The following is a 20098-nucleotide window of genomic DNA, read 5'->3' as shown; positions in this document are numbered from 1 at the left end:
TGGTTAGTGCCAGTAAAGCATAAGAATCACCCATCCAAGCTCTGTCTGAATTTTTGAACCACAAAATCTTGAGATATAATAAAATGATAGGCTTTTTTTAAACTACTAGGTTTGACATCAACTATTATGCAAAAAAAAATTCACTAGAAAAATACAGAACTCTAAACTCTACTGAAAGAATTGGAAAATATGTAACTATTTCTCCTGACAAGGTAATAATATGAGAACTAAAATAAACATATATTAATTGTCATATACTTAAGGAAAGATATTTAAAAGATAACATAAAATGTGTTCTGAGTTTGATGCAACACTTTGATGCAACTCCTAAGTGTTTGTAAACTCACTAAAATAACTACTTGTTAAATTGATTGATGATGAATTTGTAATAAAGTACACATATAACACCTTAAAATACATGTTGCAGTATTTTTCTTGAGACATGTGAATTATCATATACAACTGGTTAAGTATAAATTGGTGTCTTGTGGACAATTTGGCTATATGTATGAAAAGTCTTATAAAATACACATATTTTGACCTGACAGTTTTATTTATAATAATTTGCTATAAATAAACTATAAGAAAAGCAAGAATCTGTAGAGAACAAGTTTCATCCAACAAAGAAATAATTAGAGAAACCTCAGGTAAAGGACTTGTGGTGAGCCTTGAACATTTAATTGAAAATTTAAGCTGGGCACAGTGGCTCACGCCTGTAATCCCAGCACTTTGGGAGGCCAAGGCGGGTGGATCACAAGGTCAAGAGATCAAGACCATCCTGGTCAACATGGTGAAACCCCATCTCTACTAAAAATACAAAAATTAGCTGCGCATGGTGGCGCATGCCTGTAGTCCCAGCTACTCAGGAGGCTAAGGAAGAAGAATTGCTTGAACCCAGGAGGCGGAGGTTGCGGTGAGCCAAGATTGCGCCATTGCACTCAGCCTGGATAACAAGAGCAAAACTCCATCTCAAAAAAAGAAAGAAAAAAAAGAAAGAAAGAAAATTTAAGATTGAAACAAAATGAAGTTAAGGGGGAAAAGTAGTATATATTATTTCTATTTGTCAGAACATATAACGTTATAATGAATATAATGAATACATAAATATATGATATATAATGAATATAATGAAAATATAAGAAATTTTATTCATTGGTTATAAAGTACATGGTCTTTTCAAACACTTATGGAACATGAATGACATTTTACCATATTTTCGGTAACAAAGAAAATCTCAGTAAGTTCCGTGAGGTAGAACTAATACAACATTAGGTAACTGCATTGCAGAACATACAACATTTATATGTTCTGACAAATAGAAATAATAATACTAAAAATAATGAGAAGAAAAGCAAGAGAGAGAGAAAATAGAAAAAACTCATTGACTGCTGCAGAGCTAACTGATGGCCATCAAAACATATTGTGTAAAGTTTCCATGATAACAAGCAGCTAAGTAAGAAAAATCAGGGGACAAAAAGCAGTATTTTAAATTATTTTAATACCGAATTATTAATATAAAGGCTACCATGAAACAAAAACACAAACCTTTGTAAGTATATAAAAATTTTCCAAAAGTTTTAGAAGAGCTAAAGTAACATTGCATACTGACATAGTCAATGTAAGACACATTATACATACCCCTCAGATCAAATATATCAATTTTATTTATAAATATAAGTGAGTCTAACTCACCAAAGAGATATACCTAAAACAAAGTGATTCAGCAAGTCTAAAAATAAAGGAATGGGTAAAGTATATAAGGCAAAAGTAAAAATAAAATTTAAGCAATGTTTGTGATTTTGATATCTGATAAAATAGAATAATGCAAGTAAAAAAGCAATAAATGACAAATAAGACAAATAAGGATATTGTATAGTGCCATAATTCATAATGAAACTGTAACAGTTATAATTACCTATACATAAATAACACAGCAGCTGCAATAAAGCAGAAAATATAGGAATATAATGAGAAGCAGATATATCTAATAAAAGGAGACCCTTAATTCACTCAGTTCAAGACAGGTCAAGAAAACAAAATACACACAACATAAAATGAATATAATAAAAATATAACAAATTTTATTCATTGGTTATAAAAATACATTGTCTTTTCAAACATTTATGGAACATAAATGACATTTTACCATATTTTGGGTAACAAAGAAAATCTCAATAAGTTCCATGAGGTAGAACTAGTATAACATTAGCTAACTGTAATGCAATAAAACTAGAAATAACATTTTGTAAAAGAACATTTTATCTGACTTACCTACCTAATTCAGCACACTGAATTATACTTGCATTTTTAAACCAAATTCAAGATTAGGAAGAACATGTTATAAACTATTATATATACTGCTTGAGTTAAAGGGAAAATACACTGATGTTGCAAAAATCTCTAAAACCAAAGATAAAAAATCACTACATATCATAATCTATAGTATACAATTAAAGATGTTCTCAAAATAAAATTCATAGCTTTAACAACTCATACCAGGGGTCATCAAGCCACAGCCAGCAGGCCAAACTCAACCTGCTGCTTGTTTTGATAAGTTATATTGGAACTCAGCCATGCCATTCATTTAAATATTGTCTATGGCTGCTTTCCTACTATAAAGGAGAATTGAGTAGTTGCAGTAGGAAAAATATGGTCCACCAAGTCAATAATATATACTATTTGATCCTTTACAAAAAAAGTTGTCATTTCCTCATTTACATTAATAAAATAGAATAAAAATAAATAAAATTAATTTAGAAAAAAGTAAACTAAAAGCAAAAGATAAATGCCAAAATTCAGAAATAATAAAAGATAACAGTACAATAAAAAGTTCAATAAAGGCCAGGCACGGTGGCTCAAGCCTGTAATCCCAGCACTTTGGGAGGCCGAGGCAGGTGGATCACGAGGTCAAGAGATCGAGACCATCCTGGTCAACATGGTGAAACCCCATCTCTACTAAAAATACAAAAAAATTATCTGGGCATGGTGGTGCGTGCCTGTAATCCCAGCTACTCAGGAGGCTGAGGCAGGAGAATTGCCTGAACCCAGGAGGCGGAGGTTGCGGTGAGCCAAGAATGTGCCATTGCACTCCAGCCTGGGTAACAAGAGTGAAACTCCGTCACAAAAAAAAAAAAAAGTTCAATAAATAACTTCATAAATTGAAAAATATCAACAAAGTACCTAAATTACTGAACTTAGGAAGAGAAAACAAAAACACAAATGCACAGGATTAGGAAGAACAAAGGGGAATTAACTATCTAGCCATTAAAATTGAAAAAATTTACAAACGTCTGTAAGAATGTGTCAACAAAAAACAGTCAAACTCTAAAATATTTGAAAAGATTTATTCTGAACCAAATATGAGTGACCAATGGCCCATGACACAGCCCTCAGGAGATCCTGAGACCATGTGCCCAAGGTAAGCATTTTGGTCCATAAAGGCAGGACAACTGGAAGCAGGGTACCTTCCAGGTCACAGGCAGATTCAGATTTTCTGATTGGCAATTGGTTGAAAAGGTTATTATCTGAAGACATGAAATCATTGGAGTGGAATGTCTGGCTTATAAGTGCTTGTGGAGACCAAGGTTTTATCATGCAGATGAAGTCTCCAGTAGCAGGTTTCAGAGAGAATAGATTGTAAATGTTTCTTATCAAACTTAAAGAGCCTATTCTATAGTAATTCCAAAAGAGAGGAAGGTGTAATGAGGCACCTGAACCTTCCCCTAATCATCATGGCCTGAACTAGTTTTTCAGGTTAACTTTGAAATGTACTTGGCCAAGGGGAGGGAGTCATTTAGATTCTTGGGAGGCTTATTTATTTTTGGTTGAAATTGCAAATATAATTTAGTATTAGGAAAACTATTTACCTAATTCACCATATTAGTATATCTACAGAGAAAATTCATATGCTCATCTTATAAGCCCTGTAAAGATCTTTTTAAAAAATTCAGTACTCGTTCCAGATAAATAAAAATACTTGGTTACATAGGTATCAATGAATCCTTCGTTAGCATCACTGTATATGGTATATACCTCTCAAAGCCAAAACTAGCATCTAAATTAGTAAGGATACTCTAGAGGCATCATTGCTACAGTCAAGAACAAGCCAAGGTTTCCCACTATCTCCATTACTACTTAAAAGTAGAAAAGAGAATATATAGAGGTATAAAACTTGGAAAAGCAGAGGCAGAAAGGACTATTTTCAGTTGATTTGTTAATATATCTGGATATCAAGGTGATTTTTTTTTTGACAGTCTCACTCTGTCACCCAGGTTGGAGTGCAGTGGTGCAATCTTGGCTGACTGCAACCTCCACCCTCGGGGTTCAAGCAATTCTCCTACCTCAGCCTCCCTGAGTAGCTGGGACTATAGGTGCATGCCACCATGCCCAGCTAATTTTTGTATTTTTAGTAGAGACAGGGTTTTACCATGTTGGCCAGGTTATTCTCAAACTCCTGCCCCCAAGTGATCTGCCTGCCTCAGCCTGGGATTACAGGCATGAGCCACCACACCCAGCCTTCAAGGTGAATTTCTTTGTAACTTGAGAGTAGGTAAGGCCTTCTAACTATGATTCAAAATCTGGAAGCAATAAAAAACATCAGTAAATTCAACTACATAAGTATTTTTAAAATCTTTTTATGGTTTTTACATGACTAAACAAGAAAGTAAAACATATAAACAATAAACTGAGTAAAGTGGCAAGATGTAAAATTAGTTTAAGAAAATTAATACCTCTCTCTATATATATACAAACAATAACCAGGTTGATGATACAAAGAAAGAGAAGACATTTAAAAAAGCAAAGTATAAAAGAAATATCTAGGAATAAACTTAGTAAAAAATATGGAAAACCTATATGAATAGGATAAAAAACACTCCTAAAGTCATGAAATTTGACTTAAATGAATACAAAGCATCTTATATTCTTGAATAGGGTGAATAAACATTATAAAAATATCAGATATCTGTAAGTTAACACAGAAATGTAAAACAATTCTGATAAAATACTAACACACTTCTTTTCTGGGGTTGAACAAGATGACTCTGAAATTTTTATGAAAAATAAACAAAAACAGCCAAGGAAAACCTCAAAAGAAAGCAAGGGAGTAAGAGTGGAAGGCTAGAGAAGCTATAAAGTCTTTTTAAATAAAACAGTGTGTACTGGCACATTGACAGACAAATGGAATAGACACTCCAGAAATAGCCAATTATTGAAGATTGATGCATAGTAAAAGCGTCAACTTACAACACTGGGGAAAAGATGATGTGGTAGACCAAATAATAATCCTCAAAGACGTCCACATTCTCATCCCCAGAACCTGCAAATGTGCTACCTTCAATGGTAAAAGGAACTTTGCAGATGTGATTATGTGAAAGATCTTGAGGGGGAGATCCTTCTGTATTATCCAGGTGAACTTGATGCAATAACAAGGGTCCCTATAAAAGGGAGACAAAAGGAACAAAATAAGAAAATGAAAAGCAGAGTTCAGGATGACAAGCCTGTGAGCCAAGGAATGTGACAGACCCTAGAAGCTAGAAAATACAAGGAACAAATTCTCTCTTAGAAGTTTCAGAAGATGGTGGCTCGCGCCTGTAATCCCAGCACTTTGGGAGGCCGAGGCAGGTGGATCATGAGGTCAAGATATCGAGACCATCCTGGTCAATATGGTGAAACCCCGTCTCTACTAAAAATACAAAAATTTAGCTGGGCATGGTGGCGCGTGCCTGTAATCCCAGCTACTCAGGAGGCTGAGGCAGGAGAATTGCCTGAACCCAGAGGTTGCAGTGAGCCGAGATCGCGCCATTGCACTCCAGCCTGGGTAACAGGAGCGAAACTCCATCTCAAAAAAAAAAAAGAAGTTTCAGAAGAAATGCAGCGCTTCCAACACCTTGATTTTAGCTCGGTAAAACTGCTTTTGAACTTCTGACCTGCAGAACTATAAGGTAATAAATTTGTGTTGTTTTAAGCTACTAAATTTGTAGTAACTTGTTACAGCAGCAATAGGAAACTAATACCTAGAAACTTTTTTCAGTGGAAGTGTTAGAACTATATAGTCATTTGGGAAAAAATGATACCTCATGTGATTCACCTGATAAACTCAAAATAAATCAGAGATCTAAATGTAAAAAAAAAAAAAACCCAAAAACTTGTGCAAGTACAAGAAGGGGTAGATTCTATCATAATTTGAGAATAAGAAAATCTTCCAAACTATGACTCAAAATTCTTTAGAAGAATAAAAAAAGAGTACAAAAACGGGAGTAAGTATAAAAAAAGAGATAAATTTGATATAAAACTGAGAAGAATAATCTTTTTTTGCATGTAAAAAACCCAACCAATAGTTATAGAGATAGAAGTAGATTAGTGGGATTGGGAGTTTGGGAATATGGCAGATAGGAGGCAGGACTAATTTGCAGCTCCCACTCAGATGAACAGAGAACCATGCGGAAACTGAAACACTGAGAACTTTTGCTCCAAGAACTGCCACAGGAACATACCAGGAAAGCCAAGATAATCCACAGACCCTTTGCAGGAAGCAAATTGCTCCTGTAGGCCCTAGGAGGTAGCCGAAAAATTGTGAGTGTCCAAAGTGTGAAAAGGGGATCATCTGCCGCTGAACGCACACCCTCACTAGGGAACCCGAAGGTCCAGATCACGGGAGGAAAATTTGATCTTACTTGGAGCTAAGATGAATTTAGAGAGCCAAGCAAAATACAAGGGTAGAAGAAGCAGTGGGAAGAGCCCTGTGGGCTTTCTCGGCCGCCAGGAAAGCTACTTCTGACATTGTCTTGCAGAGGTCGTTGGGAGGGCTACCAGAGGAACTAGGAAAAGACCACAGGGTGAAGGAAACTTCCAGCTGAACTTCGTAACAATTTTGAACAAACGTAAAGTTTTCTGGACAGAACCTGGAAAGTGGGGGTGAATTGGGAGCGCAAAACCTGAAAGCCCTGCTTGCTTTTTCAGCCAGGAGGCTGGTAGCCTAGCGCAAGTTCTGCCTAAAATAAACCAAGTGTTACTGGGGGAGGGGCATAGTGGGAGTTAGCCTGGCCTGGGCTGTGTGCAAGCTTGGGGAGGCCTGTAATTGCCAGCTTTCCTTCACTTCCCTGGGGACCTGCATGATACCAGAGGCGATCATAATCCACCTGGGATCATAACTCTGTTGGCTCACACTGGTAATCCCAACATTTTGGGAAGCTGAGGTGGGTGGATCTCTTGAGGCCAGGAGTTCAAGACCAGCCTGGCCAACATGGTGAAACCTTGTCTCTAGTAAAAGTACAAAAATCAGCTGGATATGGTGGCATGTGCCTGTAATCCCAGCTACTCAGGAGGCCGAGTTGGGAGAATTGCTTGAACCTGGGAGGCAGAGGTTGCAGTGAGCCAAGATTGCACCACTGTACTCCAGCCTGGGTGGCAGAGTGAGACTCCATCTCAAAAAAAAAAAAGAAAACCAATCATTGCAGCTCTGCTTTCAGGAAGCCACATCCCTTGGGGAAGGAGGAGAACACCACATCAAGGGAGCACTCCATGGGACAAAAGAATCTGAACAGCAGCCCTTGAGCCCCAGCTCTTCCTTATGACATAGTCTACCCAAATGAGAAAGAACCAGAAAAACATTTCTGGTAATATGACACAGTAAGATTTTCTAACATCCCCAAAAGATCATGCTAGCCTACCAGCAATGGATCCAAACCAAGAAGAAACCCTCAATTGCCAGAAAAAGAATTCAGAAGGTTGATTATTAAGCTAACCAAGGAGGCAACGGAGAAAGGTAAAGCCCAACTTAATGAAATTTTCAAAAAATGATACAAGATATGAAAGGAAGAATCTTTAGTGCAATAGATAGCATAAATAGAAAATAATCACAACTTCTGGAAATCAAGGACACACTTAGAGAAATGCAAAATGCACTGCAAATTCTCAGCAATAGAATCAAACAAGCAGATGAAAGAACTTCAGAACTTGAAGAGAAGGTTTCTGAATTAACCCAATCCAATAAAGAAAAAGAAAAAATAATTTAAAAAAATAAACAAAGCCTCCAAGAAGTTTGGGATTATATTAAGTGACCTCAGAATAATTGGTGTTCTTGAAGGAGAAGAGAAATCTAAAAGTTTGGAAAACATATTTGAGGGAATGAATGATCAAGGAAAACTTTCTCAGCATTGCTAGAGATCTAGACATCCAAATACAGGAACTCAAAGAACACCTGGTAAATTCTTTGCAAAAAGATCATTGCCTAAGCACATAGTCATCAAGTTATCTCAAGTCAAGATGAAGCAAAGACTCTTAAGAGCTGTGAGGCAAAAGCACCAGGTAACCTATAAAGGAAAACCTATCAGATTAACAGCAGGATTTCTCAACTGAAATCCTATAAGCTAGAAGAGATTGGGGCCTGATCTTCAACTTCCTTAAACAAAACAATTATCAGCCAAGAATTTTGTATCTATTGAAACTAAACTTCATAAATGAAGAAAAGATAGTCTTTTTCAGGCAAGTAAATGCTGCGAGAATTTGCCACTACCAAGCCAGCACTGAAGGAACTGCTAAAAGGAGCACTAAATCTTGAAACAAATTCTTGAAATACACCAAAAATAGAACCACCTTAAAACAAATCTCACAGGACCTATAAAACAAAAACACAATTTTTTTAAAAAGCAAGGTATTCAGGCAGCCTCACATGTCAATACTAATGTTGAATGTAAGTGGCCTGAGGGCTCCACTTAAAAGATACAGAATAGTAGGCTGGGCATGGTGGCTAATCCTGTAATCACAGCATATGCCCAAGGTGGGCATATCACCTAAGGTCAGGAGTTCGAGACTAGCGTAGTCAATATGGTGAAATCCTGTCTCCACTAAAAATGCAAAAATTAGCCAGATGTGGTGGCATGTGCCTGTAATCCCAGCTACTCAGGAGGCTGAGCCAGGAGAATTGCTTGAACCCAGGAGATGGAGGTTGCAGTGAGCTGAGATCACATCATTGCCCTCCAGCCTGGACAACGGAGTAAGACCCTGTCTCTAAAAATAAAAATAAAAAATAAATAAAAGATACAGAATAGTGGGATGGATAAGAATTTACAGAACCAGTTTCTGCTGTCTTCAGAAGACTGACCTAACACATAAGAACTCACATAAACTTAAGATAAAGGAGTGGGAAAAGATATTCCATAAAAATGGACACCAAAAGGGAGAAGGAGTAGCTATTCTTAGATCAGACAAAACAAACTTTAAAGCAACAGCACTTAAAAAAGACAAAGAGGGGCATTTATATAATGACAAAAGGACTTAGCAAAAAGAAAAATAATCACAGTCCTAAATATTTATGCACTAACACTGGAGCTTGAACAGAAAAACATTGCAGTCCTAAATATTTATGCACCTATCACTGGAGCTCCCAAATCTTTAAATAATTACTACTAGACCTAAGAAATGAGATAAACAGCAACATAATAATAGTGGAGGCCTTCAATACTCCACCAAGAGCACTAGACAAGTCATCAAGACCAAAAGTCAACAAAGAAACAATTGATTTAATCTATACCCTAGAACAAATGTACTTAACAGATATTCACAGAACATTCTACACAACAACTGCAGAATATACATTCTATTCATCAGCACGTGGAACATTCTCCAAGATAAATCATATTATGGGCTACAAAACAAGTCTCTACAAATTTAAGAAAACTGAAATCATATCAAGTACTCTCTAGGACCACAGTGGAATAAAATTGAACACTCCAAAAGGAACTCTCAAAACCATGCAAATATGTGGAAATTAAATAACCTGCCCCTGAATGATCAATGGATCAACAATGAAATCAAAATGGAAATTAAAAACATAAAGTGAGGAAAATAAACCTTATTTAACAAATAATGCTGTGATAATGGGCAAGCCACATGTAGGAGAATGAAACTGGATCCTTATCTCTCACCTTATACAAAAGTCAACTTAAGATGGATCAAGATCTTAAATCTAGAACCTGAAACCCTAAAAATTCTAGAAGATGACATAGAAAAAACCCTTCTAGACATCGGCTTAGGCAAAGACTTTATGACCAAGACCCCAAAAGCAAATACAACAAAAACAAAGATAAAGAGATGGGACTTAAACTAAAAAGCTTCTGGACAGCAAAGGAAATAATCAGCAAACAGACAATGCACAAAGTGGGAAAAAAATCTTCACAACCTATACATCTGACAAAGGAATGATGAGACCAGGTTCTGGGTCGTAGGGGAGGCTCAGTTCCCCTGCTAGGATGTGTTCTTCCAAGCCCTTGGTCCCTCACCCACCCCAAATGGGAAGGAGGACACCTTGGGGCACAGGGGCTTATAAATAAATATCAGACCCCAAAAAGTTTTGCAGAAAGTGATTTATTTAGACAGAGAGAGATAAAAAGGAGAAAGAAAGCAGACTCCAGATATGGAGCCTGCTCGGATGAGAGAGGAGACTTTTAACCTGGGAGATATTCCCGCCCCATTTAAGTTTTTCAGCCTATGAAAGCAGTTTCTTTAAAATTCCACTGCAGTGATTGATCTTTGATTATTTTCTTGAGCGTGCAAAAGTTAAACAAAGACCTCTAAGATCCCAGATGGAGACGTGGGTGGAGGTATGGCACTGGGAAGTTCTTGCCTTTGAAACTACGCTCCCTTGTGGACCAGGGAGAGAATACATTCCCTCACTAATATCCAGAATCTACAAAGAACTCGTATCAGCAAGAAAAAAACAAACAATCTATCAAAAAGTGGACTAAGGACATGAATAGACAATTCTCAAAAGAAGATATACAAATAGCTAACAAATGTATGAAAAAATGCTCAACATCACTAATTTTTAGGAAAATGCAAATCAAAACCACAATGCAGTATCACCTTGCTCCTGCAAAAATGGCCATAATCAAAAAAATGAAAAAATAATAGATGTTGGCATGGATGTGGTGAAAAGAGAACACTTCTACACTGCTGGTGGGAATGTAAACTAGTTCAACCACTGTGGAAAACAGTGTGTATATTCCTTAGAGAACTAAAAGTAGAACTACCATTTGATCCAGAAATCTCACTACTGGGTATCAACCCAGAGGAAAAGGAGTCATTATATGAAAAAGATACTTGCATATGCATGTTTCTAGCAGCACAATTTGCGATTGCAAAATATGCAACCAGCCCAAATGCCCATCAGTAAACAAGTGGATAAAGAAATTGTAGTATACGTATACCATGGGATACTATTCATCCATGAGAAGGAATGAAATAATGGCATTCACAGCAACCTAGATACAACTGGAGACCATTATTCTAAGTGAAGTAACTGAGGAATGAAAAATCAAACATCGTATGTTCTCACTTGTAAGTGGAAGCTAAGCTATGAGGACATAAAGGCGTAAAAATCATACAATGGACTTTGGGGACTCAGGGAAAAGAATAGGAGGGGGTCAGGGATAAAAGACTACACCTTGATTACAGTGTGCACTGCTCAGGTGATGAGTGCACCAAAACCTCAGATATCACCAATAAAGAACTTATTTATATAAACGAACACCACCTGCTCTACAAAAACCTATTGAAATAAAAAAAAAAAACCCACTTGTACCCTAAAAACTATTAAAATATTTAAAATTTTCTTCAATTAAAAAAAAAGAAGTGGACGGGAGCAGTGACTCATGCCTGTAATCCCATCACTTTGGGAGGCCATGGTGGGTGGATCACAAGGTCAGGAGATCGAGACCATCCTGGCCAAGATGGTGAAACTCTGTCTCTACTAAAAAATACAAAACTTAGCTGGGCATGGTGGCACGTGCCTGTGGTCCCAGCTACTCAGGAGGCTGAGGCAGGAGGATTGCTCGAACCTGGGAGGCAGAGGTTGCAGTGAGCTGAGATCCCGCCACTGCACTCCAGCCTGATGCCTGGTGACAAAGCAAGACTCTGTCTCAAAAAAAAAAAACAAAAGAAAAGTACATTAATGGTTTCTTTGGGCTAGAAGAATGAGTTACAGAGTAGCTCTTTGGAGTAATAAAAATGTTCTAAAATAGATTGTGGCAATGAATGCACAACTTTGTGAATATACTAAAAGCCAATGAATTGTATACTTTAAATGGGTAAATTGTGTAGTATGTGTATAAAATCTCAATAAAGCTACAAAAAAACCAATACTAAAAAAAGTATTACATGCAAAGTCAAAACATAAATTCCAAACTGGAAGAAAAATTTTGCAACTATTAGACAAAGAACAGGCCAGGTACAGTGGCTTATGCCTATAAACCCAGCACTTTGGGAGGCTGAGGTGGGTGGATCATGAGATCAAGAGATCGAGACCATCCTGGCCAACACAGTGAAACCCCAACTCTCCTAAAAATACAAAAATTAGCTCTGTCCCTTTTGGCCCGACAAGAAACTCAAATGAGAAATGGGATTTATCAGAACTGGCTGGCCCTAGATTATTTACTGGCAGCTGACGGAGTCATCTGTGGAAAATTCAAACTAACCAACTGCTGCCGGCACATAACCGACCAGGGTCATGCAGTTAAGAATATAACCAAACCAGCACACGTACCTGTGTAGGTATGACATAAATTCAACCCTAAGTCCTTGTTTAAAGGCTGGTCCTCAGCCTTGGGAGGATTAAAAACCCTCATCTAAATGTAATAACAATAGTGGCTATTTGTTTATTACTCCCCTTGTTCTTCTGAATGTCTAAGAAATCCTTTATTGCTGTAATAGACCAGAAAAACGACATCACAAGTATATTATATAATTCATTATCAATCAATCTCTTCAAAGAATCTGGAAAGTGAAAATAAGAGTGAGACCTGTCGCTGATATGATAAAGTAGTGAAGGTCTCAAAGTGGGGGGTGAGGAAGGAGACCCAGGCATCTGGGATCAACTTCCCCCTCGACTTCCATAATGCATTTCAATAGAAGGAAAGACTGGCTGACTGGCACCTCCTGAATTTACCTTCCTGTAAATAATACGCTTGGTATCGAGAAACTCTCCGGGAGACACTGTTTTTACTTAAAGCAAGATCAAACCTCCATCCGGAAACTAGAACCTTTTCACATGTGATTCCTAAAGCTGTAAATCCAAAACTCTTTCAATTGTGATTTCTAAGGCTAACCTAAAATTCTTCCACCTGTAATATCTGGAGTGTAAGCCTATATAAAGACAGAACCTTCCTTTGTTAGACCAGCTGGGTAATTTGGAACCAGCGCCCGGCTCCCGACCGTAATAATAATAATAATAAATTCCTTCTTTCCCCATTCGGTGTTCGAGAGCTCTGTTTCCCGCGGCCGCTCCCAGAAATTCCAAAATATGTTTCCTATGAGACTCAGAATTAATTCTATGCTGTAAGTCAGGTTCAAAACAGTCCTTTTGGAATGACTAAAGGAATGGGAATGAATTTTTGTTCAAACTGTTAATCTTACAAACTGAGAATACCCAAGTCCATTTTATGAGAAGAATTTTAGGGGAAAAAATGTTTGAATTATCTCTAGGATAATTCTCGCTATTGACCCAGTGGTCAATAAAAACCTCAAAGATTTTTAAGAAGATACCGCAGAGCATCCGGCCAACCCTTTCATTGGGCTTCTCATTCTGTCCCTTTTATAAATCACAGCATTCTTCTGCATTTCCCTTCTAAATAAATTTAATCCCTGAAAATCCAGTTTATCTGGAATGAGCAATTTGGTCAATCACACACACTGAACGATTACAATCTATTACACTTAAAATAACAGAGGTTTAAGTGACCTAAGAAAGAAAAAGAAATAATTATATTTATTTTATTAGTAAACTGAAGTGGAACTAAAAAACACAAAGAAACAATTCTATTACCTTCCATACTTAGTTGAGTCCAATTTCCCATAGGTAAGTTAGAGTCAACTGCAAAGAAAGTTAAAAACAAAACTAATTTTAGGAAATAAGAACTTGAGTAAAGTACTTCTTTACTCAAATATATGACTTATAGAATGATCCTTATTATGGATAATGAGTATCCAAATTTTAAAATCTGGCTTTTACAGGCACACTCTTTAGCTAAGGCTAAGAAACTAGAAAACCACTGTTTTGCCCATTTTTCCATGGGTCAGCACACAGGCTGTGTGACATCCGTTCTCTATGACATCAGTTCTCTTGCACAGAATTCTGAATTCTGGTTTATGTTCAGCCATTTTTTAACCCCAATAGAAAAAATAAAACATCAAAATATTAATCAGTTTATTGTAAGTCTTTCATCTTTTTATGTTTTGTTTTCTCCAGAGAAGATTTTAGGGTTTGTTTTAGAAAAATGTGTTTGAAAATTCAATAAAAGCTATTAAGCTTGACTTTTTCCTTTAGCTTAGTGATTTGGGGGCCCCAAGATTTATTTTCCTTTCACAAAAGTGGGCAAATGAGTGAAGAAGATAAATGTGCTTAAATTTAAAAGTCTAATTATGGAAAACTGGTCAGATTTTACATTTTAGTTACTTCTATGTGTGGAGATCTGTGCTAAATGAAACACTATGTAGTCATTTTATATGATTCATATACAGTGTACGTTTGTTGACATTGGATAGATTTTTCATACTATATGATTACATAAAAAAAATAAAACGTGGGAGTAAATGCTTGTTCTCATGGAGTTTGTATGACCATAAGACACAGTAACTCACCTAACCAGTTAATTAAATGTGGGTTATTTTAGGTATACTGTCTCTCCTGGAAATTCAGAGACAGTAACCACAGTACTGCAGGGCATCATGAAAGCAACTATAGAAATTAGGAAGCCATCAGACTCTGGGGCAGTTCTCTTCAAATGTATACATACTGACCACATAGAAAATACAGAATGACCAAGAGCTACTTTAAATGATTTTATTCTAATTCTTTCACCTTCTTTGCTTTTGTTTTACAGAAAATTGTCAATGATTATCTCTTATTCAAAAATGAGCTTTAAAATTTAATAAATAATTGAAAAGAAAATTATAGCTCAAAATGAGGAACTAATAATGCCTTTATACAGGGATATTTCTAATGGGCTCATAAATTATACTTAGTTTTTTCTTTATTTTATTGAAATATAATTTATATACTAATATTCACACTTTTTAGGGATAAAATTCAGTGATTTTTAAAGTATATTCACAAAGTTCTGCAACCATTACCGCTATCTAATTCCAGGACATTTTCATCATTCCAGAAGAAACCCTGTACCCATTAGCAGTCATTCCATTTCCCATCTGCTTCAGCCCCTGGCAATCAACCAATCTATCTTCTGTCTCTATGGATTTGCCTATTTTGGACATTCCATATAAAAGGGATCATGCAATATGTAATATTTTGCGTCTAGCATCTTTCATTTAGCCTAATTTTTTTTAAGGTTTATTCATTTTGTGGCACAAATCAAAACATCATTCCTTCTTATGGTTGAATAATATCCCATTGTATGTATACAACATTTGTTTGTTGTTCATTCATCAGCTGATGGACATCTGTATTGTTGCCATTTTTGGCTACCACAAATTATGCTGCTATAAATACTGATGTTCAAACTGTTTTGAAGAGGTACACCTTTAAATATCTTGGATATATACATGGGAGTGGAACTACAGGGTCCAATAGTAAATCTATGTTTAACCTTTTGAGGATCCTCAAAATGGCTATACCATTTTTTTTTTTATTTCAAACGTTAATATATTTTTTGTTTTATACTGAACATATGCATCTGTAACCCCTCATTTGCAGCAACTATCACATCCTCATAAAAGGGGCAAAATTTGTAAGATGCCTCTTAAAATAAATATTCTTTTTTATAAAATAATAAAACTTCAAATAGTCTTTACACTAAACAATATGTTGAAAAAATTAGAAAATAAAGGTTGAATCTTACTGTAACTGTACAATACACATGAAGTCCAAGGGGAAATCAGAGTCTTACAACAAAGGCTTTCTGTAAGGCAAATCACAATCTAAAAACATACTGATTGATTCACATTCTTCCGAATGTACAACATATTAGTATAATATTTTGTGACTGTGCCATGTAGTATGGCACAACTTGTTTTTCACAGTTGCAAATATTATTGTGTATACAAAAATATAGCACATTCTCTCTGGAGAAAACAATGGAAAAAAGTCATCTGCTAATTTACAAGTTTTGCAAGTACTGTTCACAAACAAAAACTTTGCCTAGGAGTGTGTGAGTGTGTGTGTTGCTTCAGCTTATGCAATACATGGGTCACCAAGTTCTGTATCTCATACTTTGAGCTCCATTAGCTGAGTTCTAACAAGCCTATCAGTTAAAATGGCACATGGACAAAAAGCATTTCACTGCAAACAGCAAAGACTATCCCAACTCTCTGTGAACAGTGCCAAGATTATAACTGTTTAGTTGGTTGCATGTGTGTGTTAAAAAAAGAAAGAAAAAAATCCTCATTACTATAATATTCCTGATTAATGATGCTATGTTGGTTTTTCAAAGTTCCTGGGGGGACAGTGGGAACTTTGCAGCAAACTGTGTTTGAGTTTTTACAACAGCATCCAGGCCTGTTAACATGGTCGTAACACCCCTGGCACAATTTAAGGCAACCCTTGGCTGGAAGGTAACACCATAAACAAGGCAAAAAAAGGGACATGACACCCATGGCCGACCATCGTGTACAACAGTGAGACTGGCTGCAAGAACACAGGTTGTCAGCACAATTGTCCTCATCATCATTAGAACAGTGATAGAAGAGACCTTTCACACAGCATACACAAGTCCCATAGTCAATCACGTTCTGGGCTGAGCAAAGGCACTGCTTGTCGCAGATCCAGTCTGATGGCAGAGGCCTTGGGTAGGTGCACTCCTTACATTTGTACTTGCCACAGTCCTCATACCTGTAGGTGTGCAAGCCCAAATCTTCCTCGCCTAGTGGCTTAAGCTCACTTGGCTTGAGCTCAGATTTGGGTTGCACCCGGATGATCCCATCAGCCACAGGCCCGGAGGAGAAGGATGATCCTAGCAGTCTCTGTTCAGAGGAGCTGCTGCTGGTACTTGTCCTCGTACTGCTCCGCGACCCTGAGCTGACCATGCTTATGGATCTGGACAGATGGGTTCGTGCAGAAGAATGAACCTGCGAGTGCTGGAGCCTAGGAGGCTGGCGGCGCTCGGGCAGACCGTGGAGTCTGTCGTGTTTGTGCTGAGTGGAGGGGCACGGAGCAGGCTTGAGCCCAGGTCTTGGGACGACAGTAGGCCCCTCTGTGTACTCATTGGTGTTTCGGATGGCTCTGATCTGATCCTGAGACAAGACATGTACTTGCTGAGTGAGGGTGTCTCTAGGGTCGGGCTCCCCAGGCTGTCTGCCACCGTCACGGGGCATCTGCAGCAAGGGATGCGACCCGTTGCCATTCTGAGCTCTGGCCTCCATCAGGTCTTGGAAGTGTGGTCACTCCAGCAGGCTTAGAACACATCTGAACTCCGTGATGGTGGGTTTGCACCAACCCCTCTCCCTTGGATTCTCTTCTTTCTGCGATGTGCAAATAAATCCAGTCTCGATGCAAACTTTTTTCCTTTCTTTCCAAGCTCTGCTTCAGTCCAACTTCCAAGCAATCGGCGGGAGAAGAAAAAACAGAGGAAAATTCGGAGCCAAATTCACTGCTGATGAACACTCCGGGGTTCGGGGCTGTAGACGACCCGCCTTCTAGAAGCGCACGCGGAGTATTTCCTCTTTTTTCTCAATGCACAAGAGGCCGAAGCGCCAACGGCAAGTCCTTTTTCCTAGCAGATGAGCGAGTGGGAAAAGAAAACGGCCTCACAGAGAACCTAAAGCCAGATGTCCAAGTGGTGCGGCCGGGTCCGCGTCGTAGCGGGGCGGCCCGGGGGCGCGGCCCGGGCATGGACGCTGCGCGCTCCGCTGGCCCCTCTCCTCCGATAGCGCTGCGCGCTCCGCTGGCCCCTCTCCTCCGATAGCGCTGCGCGCTCCGCTGGCCCCTCTCCTCCGATAGCGCTGCGACGCGCAGCTCTCGGCAGTGCAGACTGGGCATTGTGGAGGCCGGCTGTACCATTTTATATTCCCATCAGCAACCTATGCAGGCTCCATTTCCTTGCCAACACTTGTTATTTTCCTTTAAAAAAAATATTTTAGCCATTCTAGTAGGTGTTTGGTGGTATCCCATTGTGGTTTTGATTTACATTTCTCTAATTGCTAATGATGTTGAGCATCTTCTTATGTGTTTTGGTTATTTATCTTTATTGGAGAAATGTCAATTAAAATACTTTGCCCATATTGTTGAGTTGCAACAGTTCTTCATGTATTCTGAGTAGCAACCCTGTCAGATATATTATTTACAAATATTTTCTCCCATTCTGTGGATTATCTTTTTATTTTTGTGGATGGTATTCTTTGAATCTAAGAAGTTTTAAATGTTTCTGAAGTTTTATCTATCTACTTTATCTAGTTTTCACTTCTTTTCTTTTTTTGAGGAGTCTCACTCTATCACCCAGACTGGAGTACACTGGTGCAATCTTGGCTCACTGCAACCTCTGCCTCCTGCATTCAAACAATTTTCCTGCCTCAGCCTCCCAAGCAGCCAAGATCACAGGCATGCACCACCATGCCCAGCTAAATTTTGTAGTTTTAGTAGAGACAGGGTTTCACTATGCCAGCCAGGCTGGTCTCTGGTCTCAAACTCCTGATTTCAGGTGATCGGACTGCCTCAGCCTCCCAAAGTGCTGGGATTACAGGCATGAGCTACCACACCTGAACCAATTTATCTACTTTTTTCTTTCATGGCTTGTGCTTTGGGTGTCATGTCTAAGACATCATTGCCTAATCCAAGGTTACAAAGATTTATAATCATATTTTCTTCTAAGAATTGTATGATTTCAGCTCTACATTTAGGTCCTTGATTCATTTTCAGTTAATTTTGTATATGGCATATGGTAGGGATCTAACTTCATTCTTTTGCCTGTGCCTATTCAGTTGTCCTGGCATAATTTATTGAAAAGATTATTCTTTCTTCCATTAAATATACTGTTTTAAAATGTCATTTATATTTGTCTTAATTTGAGAATTCAGTCTCATTTTTTTCTGATATCAAAGGTTAAATATCTTTAGAAATGGAGTAACATTATTTGTTGAGCAACTGCTATGTGCTAGGCACTGTCTTGGTGCTAGTTTTCTTTCTAATTTATTCATTCCATAATATTCATCAAGCAAACTCTAGGTTCCTTTGTTCTGGACTCTGATTTTTCCTAATAGCAATATGGTGTTCAGTGGTTATTATATTCCACTAGGGAAGATAAGAAAATAATGTGTGATTTAATCTGAGAAAGTAAAATTTTCTATGAAGAAAAAGAACAAAAAGATGACATAGATTGACAGGGATGGCAAGTGGACTATTTTAGTTAGAGTGGTCAGAAAAGGCCTATCAGGGAAGGAGACTTTTGAGCAGACACCTGAAAGATTGGAGGAGGCAATGTAGGGGAATGTATTCCAGGCAAAGAAAATATAAATGTTTGAATTCTTAGGGCCAGAATGGTTTTCATGTGTTGAGGGAATAACAAAAAGGCCAGCATGACTGGGTAGTGTGAAGAAGGAAATGGAAAAGGTGAACTAGAGAGAGTAGCCAAGGATCATGTAGAGGCTCATGAGTGTGAAAATGCTTAGACGTTGCTCTCTTTGTTATGGGAGGCATTGGAAGGTGTCATGTGGGACTGGTATTTTAAGAAACCACTCTGACTGCTCTAACGGGACCTAGAGAAGAAGGAAGACCAGGAAGTAGGTTAGTATAATAATTCAGATGAGAGTTAATGGTGGCTTGGACTAGGTTAGCAGAAGTGGAGGTAATGGCAAGAAGCAGCTTCTCCACTCCTTCTGGAATCTCTTCCGGGTTCAGCCCACCTGCCTCCACTCCTGCCTCCACCATGTCCATCAGGGTGACCCAGAAGTCCTACAAGGTGTCCACCTCTGGCCCCGGGGCCTTCAGCAGCCGCTCCTTCATGAGTGGGCCCAGTGCCCGCTTGAGTTCCTTGAACTTCTCCCGAGTGAGTGGCAGTGGCTTCCAGGGTGGCCTGGGTGCAGGATATGCTGGGGCCAGCTGCATAGGCATGGGAGGCATCACTGCCGTCACCATCAACCAGAGCCTGCTGAACCC

At 38.2% G+C, this 20098-nt stretch overlaps 1 protein-coding gene and 1 pseudogene across 15 annotated transcripts in view; one reads left to right on the top strand and one right to left on the bottom strand.

Moving 5' to 3' along the window:
- LOC128931339 (uncharacterized) overlaps positions 1–20098 on the top strand; it is a 241011-nt gene that overhangs the window by 182626 nt on the left and 38287 nt on the right. For 14 of the 15 annotated variants that reach the window (XM_078365084.1, XM_078365081.1, XM_078365082.1 and 11 more), the window contains one exon: positions 17526–18991. The exons of the other annotated variant lie outside the window; for it this stretch is intronic. In XM_078365084.1, coding sequence (XP_078221210.1) covers positions 17526–17912 — 387 coding nt within the window. In that variant the 3' untranslated portion in view covers positions 17913–18991. Of the gene's footprint in view, positions 1–17525; positions 18992–20098 lie in introns of those variants that run through there. 15 annotated transcript variants of the gene reach the window in all.
- LOC100895762 (protein sprouty homolog 2-like) lies at positions 16424–17608 on the bottom strand (annotated as a pseudogene).

Source organism: Callithrix jacchus, chromosome 2, assembly GCF_049354715.1.
Source record: "Callithrix jacchus isolate 240 chromosome 2, calJac240_pri, whole genome shotgun sequence".
Classification (NCBI taxonomy): Eukaryota; Metazoa; Chordata; class Mammalia; order Primates; family Cebidae; genus Callithrix; species Callithrix jacchus.
The sequence above is the reverse complement of the archived record's forward strand: the minus strand, read 5'-3'. Positions and strand labels throughout refer to the sequence as shown.